General features: G+C 38.0%; 1 protein-coding gene across 1 annotated transcript; it reads right to left on the bottom strand.

Moving 5' to 3' along the window:
- Window positions 1–1,440: 1,440 nt before the first annotated feature.
- MRH2 (Armadillo/beta-catenin repeat family protein / kinesin motor family protein) lies at window positions 1,441–18,147 on the bottom strand. Its single transcript, XM_078317300.1, has 20 exons — window positions 17,828–18,147; window positions 17,555–17,655; window positions 17,313–17,435; window positions 16,806–16,991; window positions 15,875–16,096; window positions 15,449–15,596; window positions 15,208–15,360; window positions 14,344–14,432; window positions 13,384–13,596; window positions 13,100–13,234; window positions 12,406–12,585; window positions 5,946–6,065; window positions 5,726–5,857; window positions 5,517–5,637; window positions 5,091–5,183; window positions 3,577–3,702; window positions 3,341–3,466; window positions 3,116–3,259; window positions 2,892–3,020; window positions 1,441–1,797 (listed from the first exon to the last, which is right to left on the bottom strand). Exons 1-20 carry the CDS (start codon window positions 17,997–17,999, stop codon window positions 1,655–1,657), a joined length of 2,856 nt encoding a protein of 951 aa, XP_078173426.1. The 5' UTR covers window positions 18,000–18,147; the 3' UTR covers window positions 1,441–1,654.
- Window positions 18,148–18,570: the final 423 nt, after the last annotated feature.

Raw genomic sequence — 18,570 nt, forward strand, 5'->3', positions numbered from 1 at the left:
GAAAATTTTAATTACCTATGTTGAATTTTAATTGATTTTTTATTTTTTTGAAGCTTTATATAATTTAGGGCTCCTCATAAAATGTTAGATGTGTGCTTGTAGTATAGTAGTTAAGACTATTTTGTATTTAGGAGGTCCTGATTGCAAATCCCACCAATCCAAATTAAATTTTCTAGTTCCACCCAGAGTGCGTATCCTCTGAGATGTCTCAACTTTTGCATGACCGACGTGTCCGGTGCCTATTCGGGGGTGACGGAGGGGTCAGTATTATATGTGCTTTGAGATTCGTGCAGAGTGTATTTAAACGGTTGGGATTTTCATAAAGTCACGCAAAGTTTGAGATATATACGAATTCTTCCACCCATGGGTCGGTGCATATGGTGCAAATCATGGGATAAGGTCAGAGGCTGGGCATGATAAGTAGGAATGGGCATCGAGGTTTTTATGCGTATGTTGGCGTATCTGGAAGCAACAGAATGTAGTAGTGTTTGGAGGTCACCGTGGGCATGCTGATGCACAGGCTGATCAAATTCTGAAGGAGATTGCGCTATGGAGAAAATATTGCTAGCACTGAAAGACAATCCGATGGGGATGGACTGTAGGGGTTACCTTAGCGCAGTTGGCTAATTTGTGACTTTGTAGTAAACTATTAGGCAATCTTGTTAGATTGCATGAGACATGTATTTTTAGTTCAATTCAAACCTTTGCAGACACTGCAAAATTTCTCGAAAAAAATAATATTCACATCTGCACACTCTCAATTGCTATCCGTACACAATTGTAGAGAGCGGATCCTAAGAGCATCTACATCCTTGAAACTATTAGAGTTTCTAATCTGACGTGACAGTTTCTAATTCAGTTTCAGAGATGTAAGAGAGTTTCTTATTTAGAAACTATGCATGAAAGTTTTTTTATTAAGAAACTGTTTATAAACTCTATGCTGGTCAAATGATTGGCTCAAATTGTTTCTCCTTTTTAATTTATTGCTGACGTGGCTTAATAGAAACTCTAAAATGAGTTCCAGGGATGTGAGAGTAAGAAATTTTAGAGACCATAATTTTTAAAAAGTAATTAATAGTTATTTAGAAATTCTGTTGAGTTTTAGGGATATAGATGCTCTAATAAGGGAGAATCCTGTCTCTTGTAGTACTGTGATAAACATCCAGAGTCCAGATATAACTGGTATCCAAATAAGCAAACTAAAATATATCGATAAAAATTGATCTCTTAAGGCAATTTTTTTTAAATCAATATATGGAACAGTACAATTGTACAAACAGAAAATTATATAAACAAACCAACAGTACACTATTGTTAAATAAGAAAAACAACAGTGGCCAAGCCTGATGAGACAGATGCAACTTTCTTCTCTCTTTTTATTACCAGTGTATAGTGATGACCATGCAGATCACAAATGGTGCGCCACCTCAGGTTACATAATTATCATACAAAAGAGGATCATTAATAGCACTGCAAATCATTGTACATACATTTCTATAAAACCTTCTTATATACTACACTAGTGTTTCTTCTAATACAACAAAATAGCATTTTTTTTAGAAATGGCACTAGAACATTAGTTAAGCACTCTTGTTATACTGTTTCTACAGAAAATTACATAGCACATACCTTTACAAGAACAAGCAAAAGTAATTTATTGAATTTCTCTAAGAAATGCTGGATTTGAATTCAAGGCCTTCTTTGCAAGGATCCGGATATCGTCCCTTTCCGATTCTTGTGATATACGAACCAGTTCCTTTATCCCTCCAGTTGTGATAATGTCACGCGTATTCTCTTCTGCAGAAACAAGATTTTTCAAAATATAATTATATGAAACAAGATTTGATGCAGTTGCCTACAAAACATTCGAGGTATTACATAAATGTAAACAAAAAAAATGACATATATCTCGATGTATCCCTGACTTCCCTCTTTATTTAACAAGATACTATTCCTGTATACACTTTTGCTAAACAAGAACTTTCACTCCCTATAAAAGAAACAACATGAAATCTATAAAGCAGGGACGTGATAGGAATCAAGGCACAGCGGTGTAAGACATGTGCATGACGCACATTCACACACTTTTAACACAGCCAAAAGAGAAAAACAGCATTGCCAAAAGAGTCAAAGCTCTCATACCTCTTGGAAATGCTCTTCATACACAGCACACGCTACATAAGACCCAACAAATGGCCCCAGTTCAGGCACCAAAGCCACATAAGATCTGGAAAGCCATTGTGCGAGGCAGTACCAGAAATTAAAATGGGGAAGTGCGTGAGGCAGGGATTAAACCCCAAGGCCCCGGGATGTTTGGACATAATTTTTACTACTAGAACAAATTTGTTTTGTTAAGAGTTCTAACTATAATTTTGAAACTAGTTGCGCAGTTTAGATTATTATCAAAGAATTGACTACCAAGGTGCTTTATATATATCCACATACACATTTTTAAAAAAATAATTATATTTGATTCTTTTTTAAATAATAATACATCTGGTACTTTTTTATTATGTGATATTTAGCAACCAATGCAGTGTCCACAGCCGGGTTGTGTCCATGCATTCTCAAAATTTAGATGCCGCATCATGCCGTGTCATGGTTGGACACTCTAGTCTCTATCCGTGCTACATAACATATGGAACTGATCTTACTTGCCCCTGAGTTCCTTACTAATTTAAAACAAGTATCCATCACGCTCTAACATAATTAGGAAGATAAATGAGCAATTTTGAATACTATAAAAGGAAATGGGATAGAAGTATGGGTGATATTAACCATTTTTCAAAAGATAAATGTGAAATCCTTGCAAATGCAGGTTCCAGCATGGTACATTTTAATTTTATCAATGCTGGCACACAAAAGTTTGTAACATTGAGAAAGAAGCTAACCATTCTGGGATAAATGACAAAACGCCAGCTCAATATGCTTTCTAGTTGAAGCTGAAAAGGAGGTATAACTAGTGACCATCCACTTTAGTGCACCATCATCGATAAGAAGGGACCTCCCTTTTCTATGACCTACATTTGCAATTAAAAATTGAATAGATTTACCAAAACAAATTACATATAACTCAGGTAGTCATGAGCTGTGTAAATAATGATATAAAACTAACCTTGGGAAATTGCTCGAGATTCAGATTTAGCGAAATTTGCTATTCCCCGAGCAATCTGCGCTATAACATCAGCATTACCACTTCGCACCATCCCTACTAGTGCTTTTATCCCACCATCCTCCTTCAGTTTCACATGTAATTTCTCTGTAATATTAGAGAACTACACTTAATAAATCCAAACCTGAGAACAGCTGTGCCTAATGAAACAAAATCATAGTTTATTACCATTTCCACACAAATTAGCAATTGCACCTGCCACCATCCTAAGAGTTTGAGGATCATCAATTGTAGTTGCCACATTTGCTAATAGACGGGCACCTCCTTTATTAATTATTAATGCTTGGTTTGGTCCTACAAAAAATATATGTTAATTTCATTTAATAATACCTTTCCATGAGGAATACTCCCCTTCTAATTAAGAGATAAGGCTACCTCAACATTTCTCAGAAAAGGCAACTAACCATTCATTGCCAAGTTGGCTATAGCGCCAGCTGTTGCTCTATGTATAATGATGTTTTCTGAGGTTTCTAGAAGAGAAAAGAGAGCATCTAACCCGCCTTCTTCTATGATTTTTGCTTGATTAATATCTAAAAATAATAGAGATGTGTCATTGGTTAAAGATTATTAAGCTTGCATATATTAATGAATTTTGATTTAATGTTCACCAACTTTTATAAATAAAAATGCTCTTGGCATTAATTGTAATTATGTCAAGGGACAAAAGGGTAATGATACATCATGATTTCTTATATGATCTAATGCTACGGACACCAAAAGAATTAAATGAGCATGGCCCCACGTTATAATAGATAATTCATGAGTCCTTTAGATGTTTGGTAATCTTTTTAATATCAAAGAATTATAGGATGCATGTGCATGTTAATTGAGAATACGAAAACTGCACCAATTAATTAAATAGAATGATCAAAACCTCAGGATTTATATTATCATCTACCAAAACTAGAATTAATCATAAAGATTAAAAAAATGAAGTATATCTTTATCAACAGGTGCAAGTACATGTTATTCTAGAATATGGATTGATCAACTTTCAGCTGTTTCAATCTTCGCATCAGGAACAAAAAACATTTAGCTTTTTTGAATTATTCTCATTCAAATTCGATTTACATTAATTGTTGATGCAATATTATTGAAAACTAAGGAGAAAATTTCAAGTCTAACTTAGCAAAACCCTATATGCCCAATAATACGTACACCAAGATAACGCATATCAAACAAAATGGAAGATGTTGCATATAACTTTCATATCATATGATAAATATATAAATCATCCTACGGTGTTCCTTTCCCTTAGACATCTAGTTCAAAAGTTTTGTTGGGAAATATAAGATGTTTCTCATTCGGCAGTCATTACAATACTTTTACGGGGTACATGTGAAACCATTATAACAAATCGACAATACTGGATGGTGGGTCTGTTTCCTCCTTTTTTTTTCTTTGCTTGGCATGTGGGAATGTCAAAACAAGCACCAAAGAAAACTGAGAATGCTGTAATTGGGACAACAGATTATATTGACAACAAACTTATGTGACAGCCACAACAACCAACAACTGGTTATCAAAATAAAATAAAAACATAAAATTACAGATATTTTCTTTGTAGTTTAGATAGGTTACATATCACATCTAGTTTATTTTAAACTGATTGATCGTCCATAATTTTAAAAAATTAGTCATCGCACTTGATCGGTAACCAAACAATTCCTAAATTGTATCGAATTTGTTATACCACCTATCTAAACTATAGAGAACTTACTTTAAAAGTTGATAGCCGTTTTTATTGGATGTCATGGTTCTAGTATATCCCACCCGTTGTAATTACTTTAGCATGAAACTTATTAATTTATCCTCTAGTCTATCAATGCTTGTGATAAAGGTAACTGCAAATTAACTGCTAAAACATTGGTAAACACCAAAGCAACGCTCAACATAGGATATGTTACAAAAAAATCACCTTCAGCAGCACAGTTTGCAATCACTTTCACGGCATGACATTGCACGTCCAGATCCTCAGATTTTAGGAGAGCAATAATAGTCGAAAGGCCAACTGAACAAAAGCAACAATTTCACGAGATGAAATGCTCATATTAGAAGTGGGGAAAAGAAAACAAGCTCATGAACTTACAAGAAGATAAGACTGTCATGTTTCTGAAACTTCACATAGCCAAATCCCATATTCTATTATTTTTTGTAAGGGAAGTTTATACATGAAATGCCATGTTGCTCAACGTAAGATCAGGCAAAATTTGAGGGCTAATTGATAAAACGTAAAGTGGGTCCAGTTCAACGCAAATAAGGGATTCTTGGTAATATTAAAGCTTGGAATATAAAAATATTGCAAAGAGACATTCTGAACATTGATTGACAAAAAAAAAAATACCTCCTTCAAAAGTCTTGGATCTAGTATCATTTTGACCAGAATCCCTTGATTTGCCTGTCCTAGGCAGATAAACCCCACCAGAACTAAATCCCGATGTGGTCCTAAGCATACTAGTCCCTCTCTAATTAAAATTAACACCAAAACAAGAAAAAACAGTTAACAAACAGAATACACAATAACGTTTATTTTCAATTTTAATAATTTGATACCTCCAGTTGCTCTGCACCATTCTTACTGACAACCTTTTTCAACTTCAGGATTTCATCTTCAAGACTTCTCCTGTGTCTTGTTTCTTGCATCACCTTTTCTTGCATAGATTTAAGCTCTTCATAAACCAAGTCCTGCGCAAACCACAAAATTCCTTTTTTAGTGCAGTAGTGGTAAGTGATTCAACAATATCATAAATTAGAGTAACTCATGTAATTTGACCTTCTCTGACAGGAGTTGCTTGTTCTTTGCTTCTAACTGCTGGATTTCACTCCTTGACTCTTCTTTAAGTTTATGTAGCAGCTCATTTTGGAGCTCCTTCGCATTGCTATAATCCTGCATCTAAAATTCTTTCTTGAGAAACAAAGATCATTTTGTTCTTTCAGCAAATCTGACAGGAATCAGAGAGAGAGAGAGAGAGAGAGAGAGTATGGAATAGAATGATATCTTTTCATTAACCTTCAAATGATACAATAGTCTGGTATATATAACCAGCGTATTTCTTTGTAATCAGCTGTGTCACTACATAACAGAAGACAGCAGCTTAACTACCAGTTAGTTATAAATGATCAGCTATTAACAAGTATACCCCTGTATAACTAGTGCATCTAATACCCCCCCTCAAGCTGAGCCCGAGAGATCCTTCAGGGTCAGCTTGTCACGTAGAAACTAGAGCCGAGTAGAGGACAAGGACTTGGTAAAGAGATCGGCAAGTTGATCTTTGGTGGAGATGAACCGCACATCGAGTTGCTTGTTGGCGACCTTCTCACGAACAAAGTGAAAATCGATCTCTATATGCTTCGTACGTGCATGAATGACCGGATTGGCCGCAAGAAAATTGGCGCCCAAATTGTCACACCAAAGAACTGGATTGGAGGTGAGAGGAACATGAAGCTCACGAAGAAGTTGTTGAAGCCATACTAACTCGGTGCAAGCACCAGCCATACTCCTGTATTCATCCTGTACTCGATTTAGACACAGTGGTTTGCTTTTTAGAACCCCACAAAAGCAAATTCGATCCAAGAAAAACACAAAATCCTGAAGTCGAACGCCTATCATCCGGGCATCCGGCCCAATCAGCATCAGAATACGCATGAAGTTCAAATGAGGAGTGTGCGCGAATATGAAGGCCATGAGATAAGGTGCCTTTGAGATACCGCAAAATACGTTTCACGCCATTCCAATGTTCGTCAGTCCGGGAATGCATGAACTGAGAGGCTTTGTTGACGGCATAGGAAATATCGGGGCGAGTGATCGTGACGTACTGAAGAGCTCCAACAATGCTGCGGTATGTGTGAGGTTCGGCCATAGGGTTGCCATCATATTTGGAGAGGGGATCACCAGGAGAGAAAGGAGTGGAGTAGGGTTTTGCACCATCCATCTTGGCGCGAATAAGAAAATCTCAAAGGTATTGGGGTTGAGAGAGATGAATACCATCGGATTGGGATCGGACTTGGATACCCAAAAAGAAATTTAAGGGACCAAGATCTTTAAGTGAGAATTGTGAGCCAAGAGAAGAGATAAGGGATGTCACGAGTGAGGAATCGGATCCAATCACGATAATATCGTCAACATAAACCAAGACGATAGTAATCGAAGAGGAATCACCACGAATAAAGAGAGAAGAGTCGGATTGCGAACCCTTAAATCCAAGATGAGCAAGAGCAGAAGCCAATTTGTCAAAAACAGGCACGCGGAGCTTGCTTGAGACCATAAAGCGACTTTTTGAGAAGGCATACGTGATGAGGGAATGAGGAATCCGCAAAACCCGGTGGTTGAGTCATAAAGACTTGTTCTTGAAGGTCCCCATGGAGAAACGCATTGTTGACATCCAATTGGCGAATCAGCCAATGTCGCGAGGTGGCAAGAGAAAGAACGACACAAATGGTGGTGGGTTTGACAATGGGGCTAAAGGTCTCATGATAGTCAATTCCAGTCTCTTGATTGTACCCCTTTACAACGAGGCGTGCCTTATAGCGTTAAATAGAACCATCAGCCTTTCGCTTGATCTTGAAAATCCATTTGCACCCAATGACATTTTGGTAGGGGGTAGATGGCACAAGAATTCATGTACCATTCTTGGCAAGAGCATTCAATTCGTGAGACATCGCTTCACGCCACTCGGGTAGCTTATTTTCCGCTGTAAACGAGGCAAGTTCATCAAGAGAAGAGAGGGGAAGAGGATGTTTGGTTGTAAGAAGAGTCTCATGATTCGATGAATTCTTGAGACAACTAGTGCGAGTACGATGACGGGTTGTCATAGAATGGACTGAACCCGAGGGAGCAATAGGTGGAGCTGTAGACTGGGAAAGAAGCTCTGTTGAAGGTGGAGGAGCAGTACTGGACAGGTCCAGTGAAGGTTGGACTGGAGAAGCCGAACTGGAGTCATCCAGTGGGGTTGGAACCAGAGTTGAAGGTTGAACCCGGCGTGTAACAAGCTTGGGTGCTGGCGGATCAGAGGAAGGAATAGCAGGCCGCCTTTGATAGGTACGAAGAAGAGGGGGAATAGTGGGTTGTAGTGGCGGATCAGGAGTAGTAGGCGGAATGGAGGCTGGCCCAGGAGTAGTCGGCCCAGTAGGGAGATTAAAAGAATTCGGTCCAGTTGGACTTGGAGCTGAGGCCAAATAGGAAGTGTAGATGGTAGGATCGACAGAGAAGAGAAAAACTGCTGGTCAGTAGTAGGCTGAGCAATAGAAGGTTGGTTTTGTGAAGCAAACAGAAATTTTGTCTCATCAAAGCGAACACTTCGGCTAATGTAGATCTTGCTAGTCGGGATGTGAAGATATTTGTACCCTTTTTGCATTTGACAATAGCCCAAAAAGACACACGGAAGTGATCTAAATTGGAGTTTGTGGGAGTTATAGGGTCGAATGAGCAGGTAGCAAAGACATCCAATAACCCGAAAGGAGTAATCAGGATCTTTCTTGAAGAGAAGAGTAAAAGGAGAGATATGGGGTAGAGCGCTAGGCGGTAGTCGGTTTATAATAAAAACCATACTTTGAAAAACATGATCCCAAAGCTCTAACGGAATAGAAGAGTGGGAGATGATGGCCAGACTAAGCTCAACATGCCTATGTTTGTGTTCCGGTACCCCGTTTTGTTGCGGAGTGTAGGGGCAAGAAGTTTGGTGAAGAATTTGAGGAAAGAGACGAGTAAGCGATTTGAATTTGGTCCCTCCATCCGTTTGAAGAATCTTGATGGATGAGCTAAAAAGGTTCTCAATTTGGCATTTAAACTTAGTAAACACATTCACAAGCTCATCTTTAGTACAAAGAAAATAAATCCAAGAAAACTTAGAAAACTCATCAACAAAATGCACATAGTAGCAAAAGCCATTCTTAGAAACAATTGGGGATGGCCCCCACAAGTCCGAATGTGCCACATCTAAGGGAGAAATAGCAAGAGAAGAAGAGGGAGTAAAAGGCAAAACATGAGCCTTGGCTTTACAACAATCTTCACAAATTCCCAATTTATTAGAAGAAATTGGTAAAACATGAGAGTTTATTATAAAGTGAGTAGTAGAAGGAGAAGTATGAGCCAATCTCTTATGCCACAAAGAGGCCGACACACGTTCTCCAACCAAAGCTTGAGGTGAAGAGGTGAGATGGTAAAGACCATTAGTTTGTGTAGCTTGAAGAAGCACCCGCTTCGTGTGGAGGTCTTTTATAAGGCAAAACAAAGGGTGAAACTCTACAATAACCATGGTTCCAGAAATCGGAATCGGATTTTTGACCGCCGAGTCAGAATCGGATGAATCGGTCGGAATCGGAAGAATCGGATCGGTAACTCGGGTATTTTTGGCAGAAGCCTTGTTTTGTAGCTAAAAAATAGGAAAAAAATGATAAAAAATAATTTGTAAAAAAACTATGTTAATTAAGTGTTATATTCCAAAATTTTAAAACATGATTTAATTATTAAGTTGATCATTTCGCCTAATTAAAATTTTTATTAGATTAATGAACGATCAGATTTATCTGAGTAACATAAAATGAATCTAAAATTTAGAAATATAAATGAATCAAATTCGTACATTAAAAATTGGAGGTTAAAAACATAAGATAAAATATAGCACCATAAATAAAGTGTAAATATTGGGTAAATCTAAAATTCATTGCAATCGTGAAACTAAGAAAGGAAATAAATCAAATCATGTAAATAAATAAATAATTGAATTCTAACTAAGAGTAATTAAATTAGGAATTATAAATTTATTTGGTAATTATATGTGTGTATATATATACTAGAAATTTAATTAGTCAGATCTAAAAATCAAATTATAAACACATAATAATACTCGTATGACATTATAAATTGTTACGAATCTTCGATTCGAAATTTGGACGAAAACAGATTTTTAATAAATTAAATGAATACATATTAAGTTCTGGATTGCTTGGACCATTGGATTTAATCCCAACACGAATCTTGAACTCATCCTACACTTTGATTTTTGAATTGATGAAAGGAAGGGATTTAAACCCATTTGAATAAAAATTTCGGGTCCGGCACCGACGTCTCATCCTCTGAGATATCTCATATTTTGCGTGACTTGTTGAAAAATCAAAACAATTCAAATAAGTTATGCACGAATCTCAAAGCTCAAAACTTGTTGAAAAATCTCCTTTTCTCTTCCCGTGTTTCACCGACAGTGGACCCCACGCACCTCTCTTCCTTCTCTTTTTCCCTTCTCCCGTTCGCGCAAGAAACAGGAGCGACTCCATGAAATTCTCTCCAGCGATCTCCATGAAACTTCCCCTCAGCCAGTCTTCAGCCTTGACTGAGACTCATCTCCTCCTACGGCAGAGCATAGTCCAGGTTAGTTGGAAATCGGAATTTTTTGAAATGAAATCGGCTCAAATCGGCTTGACTCGGCCGGAAAATCGAAAAATCGGCCGATTCCGTCACTGTTCATCCGAGTTTTTCTGAGAAACTCGCACAGGCGCGAGAATCGGATAAAACTCGGCCCGGTCCAGTCCGATTCCGAGTTGACTCAGAATCGACCGATTTCCGGAACCATGACAATAACATTATTGTCACGAGTCAATTTAGAGATGCTAATGAGGTTTTTGGTTATATGTGGTACATGTAGGACACCATTCAAATTCAAAGAACCATTGGTAGATGGAAGAGAGCAATGGCCTAGATTTTGAATAAGGAGGTGAGAGCCATTACCAACTTGGAGACGGTCGGGTCTGTCATACACATTGTAGGAAGAGAGAGAGTTCAAGTCGGACGTGACATGGTGAGTCGCGCCAGAATCTAGAAACCAAGCATCATTCGGGTTGGAAGTGGTGGTGTTGAGGAATGCTTGAGGTGGAGAAGGATAGGTGGCATTATCAAACCGATACCAACACTCAAGAGCTTCGTGTCCTCGCTTCTTACACACTTGGCATTGGGGCCTCTCATTGGTCAGCTGAGAAGAGGAGGGAGTAGCTTGGTTTGAACCATAATGAAAGCTTCTGCCTTGAACAGGAGTAGAAGAGGTGTAGGCTCGGTTTGGGCCCGAATTGGAATAGGCCCGTCTTGGAGTAGGCAAGAGTGGGCCTTGAGTGGTAGTCTGGGAGAAATTGGGGGCAACAGAATTATTTCCTCTGCCACGTCCTCGCCCAGCATAGAAAGCTGTCGGATCGGCTGTGTTAGAGGAGACAGTGTGTTGAGAGATCAGCAACGATTCATGAGAGAGGAGGAAGGCATGGAGATCGACTAGCGAGACAGGTGAAGCACGGGTTGTGATCGCCACTACAAAGGAGTTATAGTCAGATCCGAGACCACTTAAGATGGAGCGGACCAGATCGGAGTCCGGGACAAGGTTGCCGGCCGCCACAAGCTGATCAGCAACACGTTTCATCTGTTCAAAGTAATCACCACATCGCTGGTTCCCGCGGATAGAGGTCTGGAGAGTACGGCGGAGCTCCATGATGCGAGCAGTGGAAATCGCAGAATAAGTCTGATGAAGAGAGGTCCATAGATCACCCGATGTCTAACACTTGACATATTGAGACAAAATCTCTTCGGTGAGAGTTGTGCGAAACCACCCGAGCAAGAATCTGTCTTGCCTGTGCCAATTGGCAAACCTCGGATTAGAAGAAACACCATTAGTGATCCTTGTCAGGAGGCGACTCAGATCCATCAATGAACCTGGATAGGCCGAATCCATCAAGGATTGGTTCAATTTGTGAACGCCACATCAGAAAATTGTCACGCGTGAGCTTGGTCGACACTAGTAAGGAAATTTGGATCACAGAATCAAGAGGGGCGGAAGGGGCGGGATTGGAAATCTCACTGGAAGCCATGAATTCGCTTTGAGCAAGATCTTAAAAAGAGAGAAAAAGAGAGGCTCTTGATACCATGATAGGAATCAGAGAGAGAGATAGTATGGAATAGAATGATATCTTTTCATTAACCTTCAAATGATACAATAGTCTGGTATATATAACCAACGTATTTCTTTGTAATTAGCTGTGTCACTACATAACAGAAGACAGCAGCTTAACTACCAGTTAGTTAGAAATGATCAGCTATTAACAAGTATACCCCTGTATAACTAATGCATCTAATAAAATCATATCCAGCTAAGCAATTGTGCTAAAAAAAATTCAAAGATATTTTGAGATCTCTTTGACAATACCAAAGCAAGAGGCCAAAATGGTCAGTTTACAAAAAGTTCTTACGGAATACTTGCCTTTGAAGAATTATCATTGCTAGCAACTTCTTGACGGGCCCCACGCAACTCCAATTCCAAATAGGCACACCGAGCTTGCTCTTCTTCTACCTTGCCAAGCAATTCTTTGATTCGATCCTCATACATCTGACTCGAATCTGACAAAGCCTTTTTGTATTTGGAGTTCTCAAGCTGTTGTTGCTACTAGGAAGTAACAATTAATCTTGTATCAGCATGGCAAGAGAGAGTGAAAATGTAAGTGGTCTAATTATGCAAATGTGTGACATTAATCAACAGTAATTATCCACTAGGCGGTTTTTGGCTTCCAGTGACTAGCATATGTCTAGCAGTACAATAAGTGGTGCTGCATATTATTATTTACCCTCAAAATTTTGCAGTTAAGCTCAGATGGCTTAATTAGCATAATCAAATCTCAATTCAACCATTTTACCAACTATCCCTCAAATTTGCATATGCAACTCAATCAAGCCTCAATTTAACCAAATTCTTCCATTGCAGACTACCCAAAATTATACAGTATAAACATCAAAGAAGCAAAAGGAGAACAACATAAATAACAAAGAAAAAGAGACAGAGAAATGCAACCATATTGGCAGGTACATAACACTATGAGACCCAAATCTGGAATGGTACTGATATAACCTGATCTAGGTTGCAAACATTCAGCCATACATACAACAGAGGTTAATTTTACCTTGTTTTGGCTCAGCGACATCTCCATCTCAACAACTTTATCAGAGAGTAACTTGTTTTGTTCTCTCTCATCATTCAACTCTTCCGTCAGCTTTTTCATCTCCATTTTCATGCAATCATTTTTCTTCTCCAAATTCTAACAAAGAAAGGATTTTGTCAGGCAGCTCAGTATTGGATGTTATCATGGAGAAAGGGAATATGATCTCAACAAATTAGGTAAAAAAAAAAATAGAACGAACAATCATTGCTAGCATGCCAGCAGCATTAGAGAAAAGTGAAGCAGACCTCGCACTTCATGGTAAAGGTCCTTTTAAGTTCAGCTAAAGATTCTTCAGACTTCCTCAACTTTCTTTCCATCTTTGTTTTCTCTTCCTGCCTGATCTTTTGTACCCTTTCTAACTCTGAGGTAAGAGAATCAACCTGACACTCCAGCTTTTTGTATAAACTCTCATAATCCACCTCCTCCTTCAGTTTTACAGTATTCACTATTTTCATTGCCTGAAAATAATCAGAAAACATATGCAATAAACCTCAATTCTAAAAGTAATAATATGAACAGATTACACACAAGATTAAAAAACTAAGAAAATCAATGGTTAAAAAAAAGGCATGAGTCTTAACTAGAGGACCAAAACAACTAGTGCTGGCCATATTAGTGATGTCCTCAACTACAAAGATAAAAGAATGTGGCATTATTTTACTACTAGTTATGCTCATTGAGGATTGTTGCCAGAAAAGATGACCAGTCTAGAAACACACCTTAGGAATATATATATAGAGAGAGAGAGATGGGCTATGGTGCATTGCAATGCATAGGCATCATTGTGCATTGGATCGTAAATCACTGATTAAAAGTCCAAATGACCGATCCAAACCGTTCATCTTGTTCGCCATATTAATATGTACTTGGAGACCAAATTTTACATTTTTTGGAATTTTTTTACTATTTATTAAGCCACTTTGAAAATCGCCGATCCGGTGGTCCAGAAATTTTTACTGTTCATCCGGATTTTCAGATTTTCAAAGTGGCTTAATAAATAGTAAAAAAATTTCAAAAAATGTAAAATTTGGTCTCCAAGTACATATTAATATGGAGAACAAGATGAACGGTTTGGATCGGTCATTTGGACTTTAAATCGGTGATTTATGGTCCAATGCACAAGAATGCCTATGCATTGCAATGCACCATAGCCCATCTCTCTCTCTCTCTATATATATATATATAAAAATAATAACAAAACTTACTCTCTGGCCAAACATAATTGTGCTTGAAGTTTCAGAATAATAACGCACAGATGGCCCAATTGTTATTATAAGAGAAGTCCTTGCAGTGCCTGAATGATCCAAATTGAAAATAGTGTAAAACTTCTTTTCATTATGAAAATGAGTATAGACTACTTATTTCAATCAAAAAAAGGGTGGTCAGTGGTTTCCAATTAGACAACAAAAAAGAACAGGGACAATGTAATTAACAGTTATGTCATTGATACAAAATGCTATGATTAGTTAAAGGTCACCATGAAGTTGATACCCATCCGGAGTACTATTTTCCTCGTGTGTTCATACTAGAGGTGTTAGTTTCTGACGACCTGAACTGGCGACCCGACCGGACCCAAACCTACCCGATGGTAAATGGGTTGAATATAGGTCTAGAAGAAATTTTTACCCCTGTTGAGTCTAACCTGACTCATATAATTGTGTTTTGCTGGATTTAGTTTGAAATTTTGTACAACTTAAGATATTATTACATACTAATTTAAATTAATAAGATATCAATTGAGATTAAGTTGCATAAATAGATAAAAAAAAAAAAATTTAATAAGTAATAAAGTTACACGAGTCGGTCGACTGCTGGTGACCTGTTAGGGTCAGGTCTTAAGAAAGGATTTTGACCCATGTCGGACCCGACCCGTCTTAGAAAACAATAAAATAATGCCGACTCAAACCCGACCCGACCATTGGCACCCCTAATGCATAATTCTTCCAAATGAGGCAAGGATACAGTGTCTCAAAAGAGAAGCCAATAATGCCCCTTAAGTGGGATCTCGGTAAATTAATCACCCTAACAGAAAAGGAGACAAAAAGAAAGAAAGATAAAGACATAAGTACCTCCAAAAGAATCTCGAAGAATCCTAGTCAGCTTAGAATCTCTTGTTGGAATATAAGGGCTATTCTCAGCTAATGCATTGATACACTTTCCTAGTGATGTGAGGGAAAGGTTTATAAACTTCGCTTCCTCAAGCAAGTGACCTTCAACACTACCTGAAAATCAAGAGAAAATCAAGAGATGCATCAATAGTACAATAAATTTGTAGTACAAAAATGACAGTAAGGTGTGACTGATCTATACCTGACTTGTCTATCCTTTCTGATCCAGCAAGATCAACAATAAGCAACTTGCTTTTGAGAATTATAGGTACATTGTTAGAATTTGAAATGTCATCGGTACTAGTTCCATCATTTTCATCTTTTACTTTAACACTTCTCTGTACATGGACCTGTTCATGGAGTATGATATTATAAGATACTCAAGCGTAAGGGATCATCGTATTAGTTCAGACAATACATTACAATCATACCATTTTTTAGTTGAATATTAGTTAATATGCTAACGAGGAGTAGGTGAAAATGCAAAATCCAAATCCAACTAGAAATCGTAGTCTATAGAACATTCATTGTTTTGGTGTCTTAACCCAATTTATATTTTCATGAGACTTAGTCTATTTCCTATAACTATTTGTGAAAATATTAGTGTTGTATTAGTTATGGTCCATACCACTAAAATAGCATGGCTTCTAGAAGATTCTGTGTTGAGCTTAGTGTTAGAAGCATATCTGTTTGCCTCTCCATAATGCAAAAGTTCATTGAAATGGTTAAGATCTCTTAGCTCAACTACAGCTGCACCAGGAAGATAAACTTCACCAGATTTTGCGTCTTCAACTATAGAAATGTTGGTCTTGTCCGGTGCTAGTAGATCTTGCAAAGATTCTAGATACAACTAGACATAAATATAAATAAAATAGTAGCTTTAAGTACTACATAGAATCGAGGCAGATTAAAAAGAAAGAAAAAATGGAAAAGAGTCCCATACCACCAACTTTTTCTGTTCTTCCTGTCTGTTTCCCTATGAACTTTATCAGACAACTGTCATTTATTTGAAGAAGGTTCATGTAGTTACATATTTTAATTGCAGGCTGAGTAGGAATTTTGTGTTTTTATGGATTCGGGAAATTGGTGATGTTCTGGTATGGGAGATTCCGGTCAAATTATGTTTCTACAGGTTTTTTAATTACAATAGCACCATGGATTAGGTTTTGTTCAGGTATTAATGAACAACAAACCAGGTTCTGGAAAAATTGGTGGTGGTGGTGGTGGGGTGTGTGTGTGTGTGGATAATTTTTGTCAGTTTTCACCATTATTCTTGAGTGAGACATGATTAGGATTTCATATAATCCATAATTTTTTTCGCTCCATACAAACAAGAAGCAGGCAGGTGTAATAAATAAATAGATACTTTAGACATCATTTTGTAATTTAAAACAGTTTCATCTAAAGGAACAGGCTTACAGCCTTTTATCAAAAAATATAAAAAAATAAATCGTGATAAGCCCTAACTACTTTCGTTGATTTTACTGCAATCCTTGCACAGAAAACTGCAGAAAAAAGGCAAGCATAAATTAGAATTACTTTTTCGAGTTTCAACAAACCTGAAGGTATGAAATAGCAACTGAGTCTGTCGAGGTAGAGACGCTAGCAAGGATATCCTCTAAAGCCCTGACCATAATCCCACGCTCTGATGGGTCACTTTTCCCAAGGTGACCCATTGTGTAGGTTTTTCCCGTGCCAGTCTGGCCATAAGCCATCACTGTCCCATTATACCCTTCCAATACACTCTAAAATAAAAAAGTGGCAACAATTAAGATCTACGCCCCCGAAAAGAGCTCAAAATTTTCTAATTATAACTGGGGTATTGATCAATTCTGATTCTCTTCCATTTTCTACAAGTCTGACTTCACCTTTAGGTGCTTAAACATAAGTTGAATCATCTTTGAAACATAGTATGCACTAAATGTAGCCTTGACCACCAGTTTTAGTATGCTTCTGCGCAAGACTGTAGCCAGTGCTTAATTAGCTCGAATTAAGTTTTAACTTGGAAACACAAATTGGGAAACTGCTTCTAAATATTAAGATAAAACAACCAGAACTTGACTTGCCTCGACCACAGGTTTAGCTACAGCTTCGTAGACACGCCTTTGTGAAGAACCCTCTGTGAAGACTTCATCAAATTTGTACATCTCAGAACTCCAGTTGTTTTTCTTTAGTCTCAGCTTTTTGGTCTGCATAAACCTCACACATTTAAATCGAAAGGTACCTTGACTGAATTTGAGGTGTGCTATGAGATTATTAGCAACTTCTTTTTTCTTTTGAAATAAGCAAGAAGTTAGACATATAAAACCTCTGTTTGAAGTTCAACACATGAAGTAAAATCTCCATCATCAGTAAAATCTTCCTTATTCTTTGGTCGAAGTCTGACAGCTACTCTAACTCTTATAGCATCTGCTTTAGTTGCACAAATTGCATTAGTATGGATAGACAAATCATATGAGATATAATTTGTTTTATCCACTATTTTGCATGCAAGGGGAGAGGAATACAGCATTTCAGAAATATTCCAAATTCACTATCAAATATCTACCAAAATGCAAAACAGCTAGAGAAAGAGAGAGACCGGCAGCATTGTCAGAATCAATCGAGGACTTTGCACTCGAGCTTGAAGAAGGTCTTTTCGGAGGCGCCGATTTTGTACGGACGGAAGAGGAGGCGCCGTTTCCGCCTCTCCCCGTTTGTACATGCCTCTCCGGTCGTACGGACCCCCTTGAACCCCCTCCGGCGGACGCCATAGAGACTCTAGAAATCGACGACTAGAAGGCAAGAGAAGGTGAAAAGTAAAAGTGCAGAGGGAATATCGGTGTCAATAAAGTGGTGGGGAGGAGGGTTGGGTTGAGGCCAGCACGATCACTACGGCCGCTCTTATGTTTATTTTAACCATTTGGCATTTGGGGTTTATTGAAAAGGGTTTAAATGTACAATCACTGATTTATGGGACGATGCCGGCTTCCCGCTCTCGTGTTAAATAATTTCTTTTATACTCCTGGTCTAATGCATAAAGTACATTTTTATAAGAATGAAAAGTGGGAGCCACAGAGTAGTGTTGAGACACATAGAAGTGGTCTGGGGATTTCGTAGTTGTCCCGGAGGGCATATTTCCCTTCAATATTCGTGTCAAAATAAATCGGACGGTCCGGAATAAAACTCAAAATTTGGGTTACTTTAGGGAATTGAAGCATCGAGACGAAGGCGGGAGCAATTAACAATTGGCTTGGCCGCTTGAGTTTGTTTCTTTCGTATTCCAATTAAAAAATTAGTTGTGGGATAAAAGGAAACAAATATGCTGGAATCCATGGAGATTTT

This window comes from Carex rostrata, chromosome 16 (assembly GCF_964058835.1).
Source record: "Carex rostrata chromosome 16, lpCarRost1.2, whole genome shotgun sequence".
Lineage (NCBI taxonomy): Eukaryota > Viridiplantae > Streptophyta > Magnoliopsida > Poales > Cyperaceae > Carex > Carex rostrata.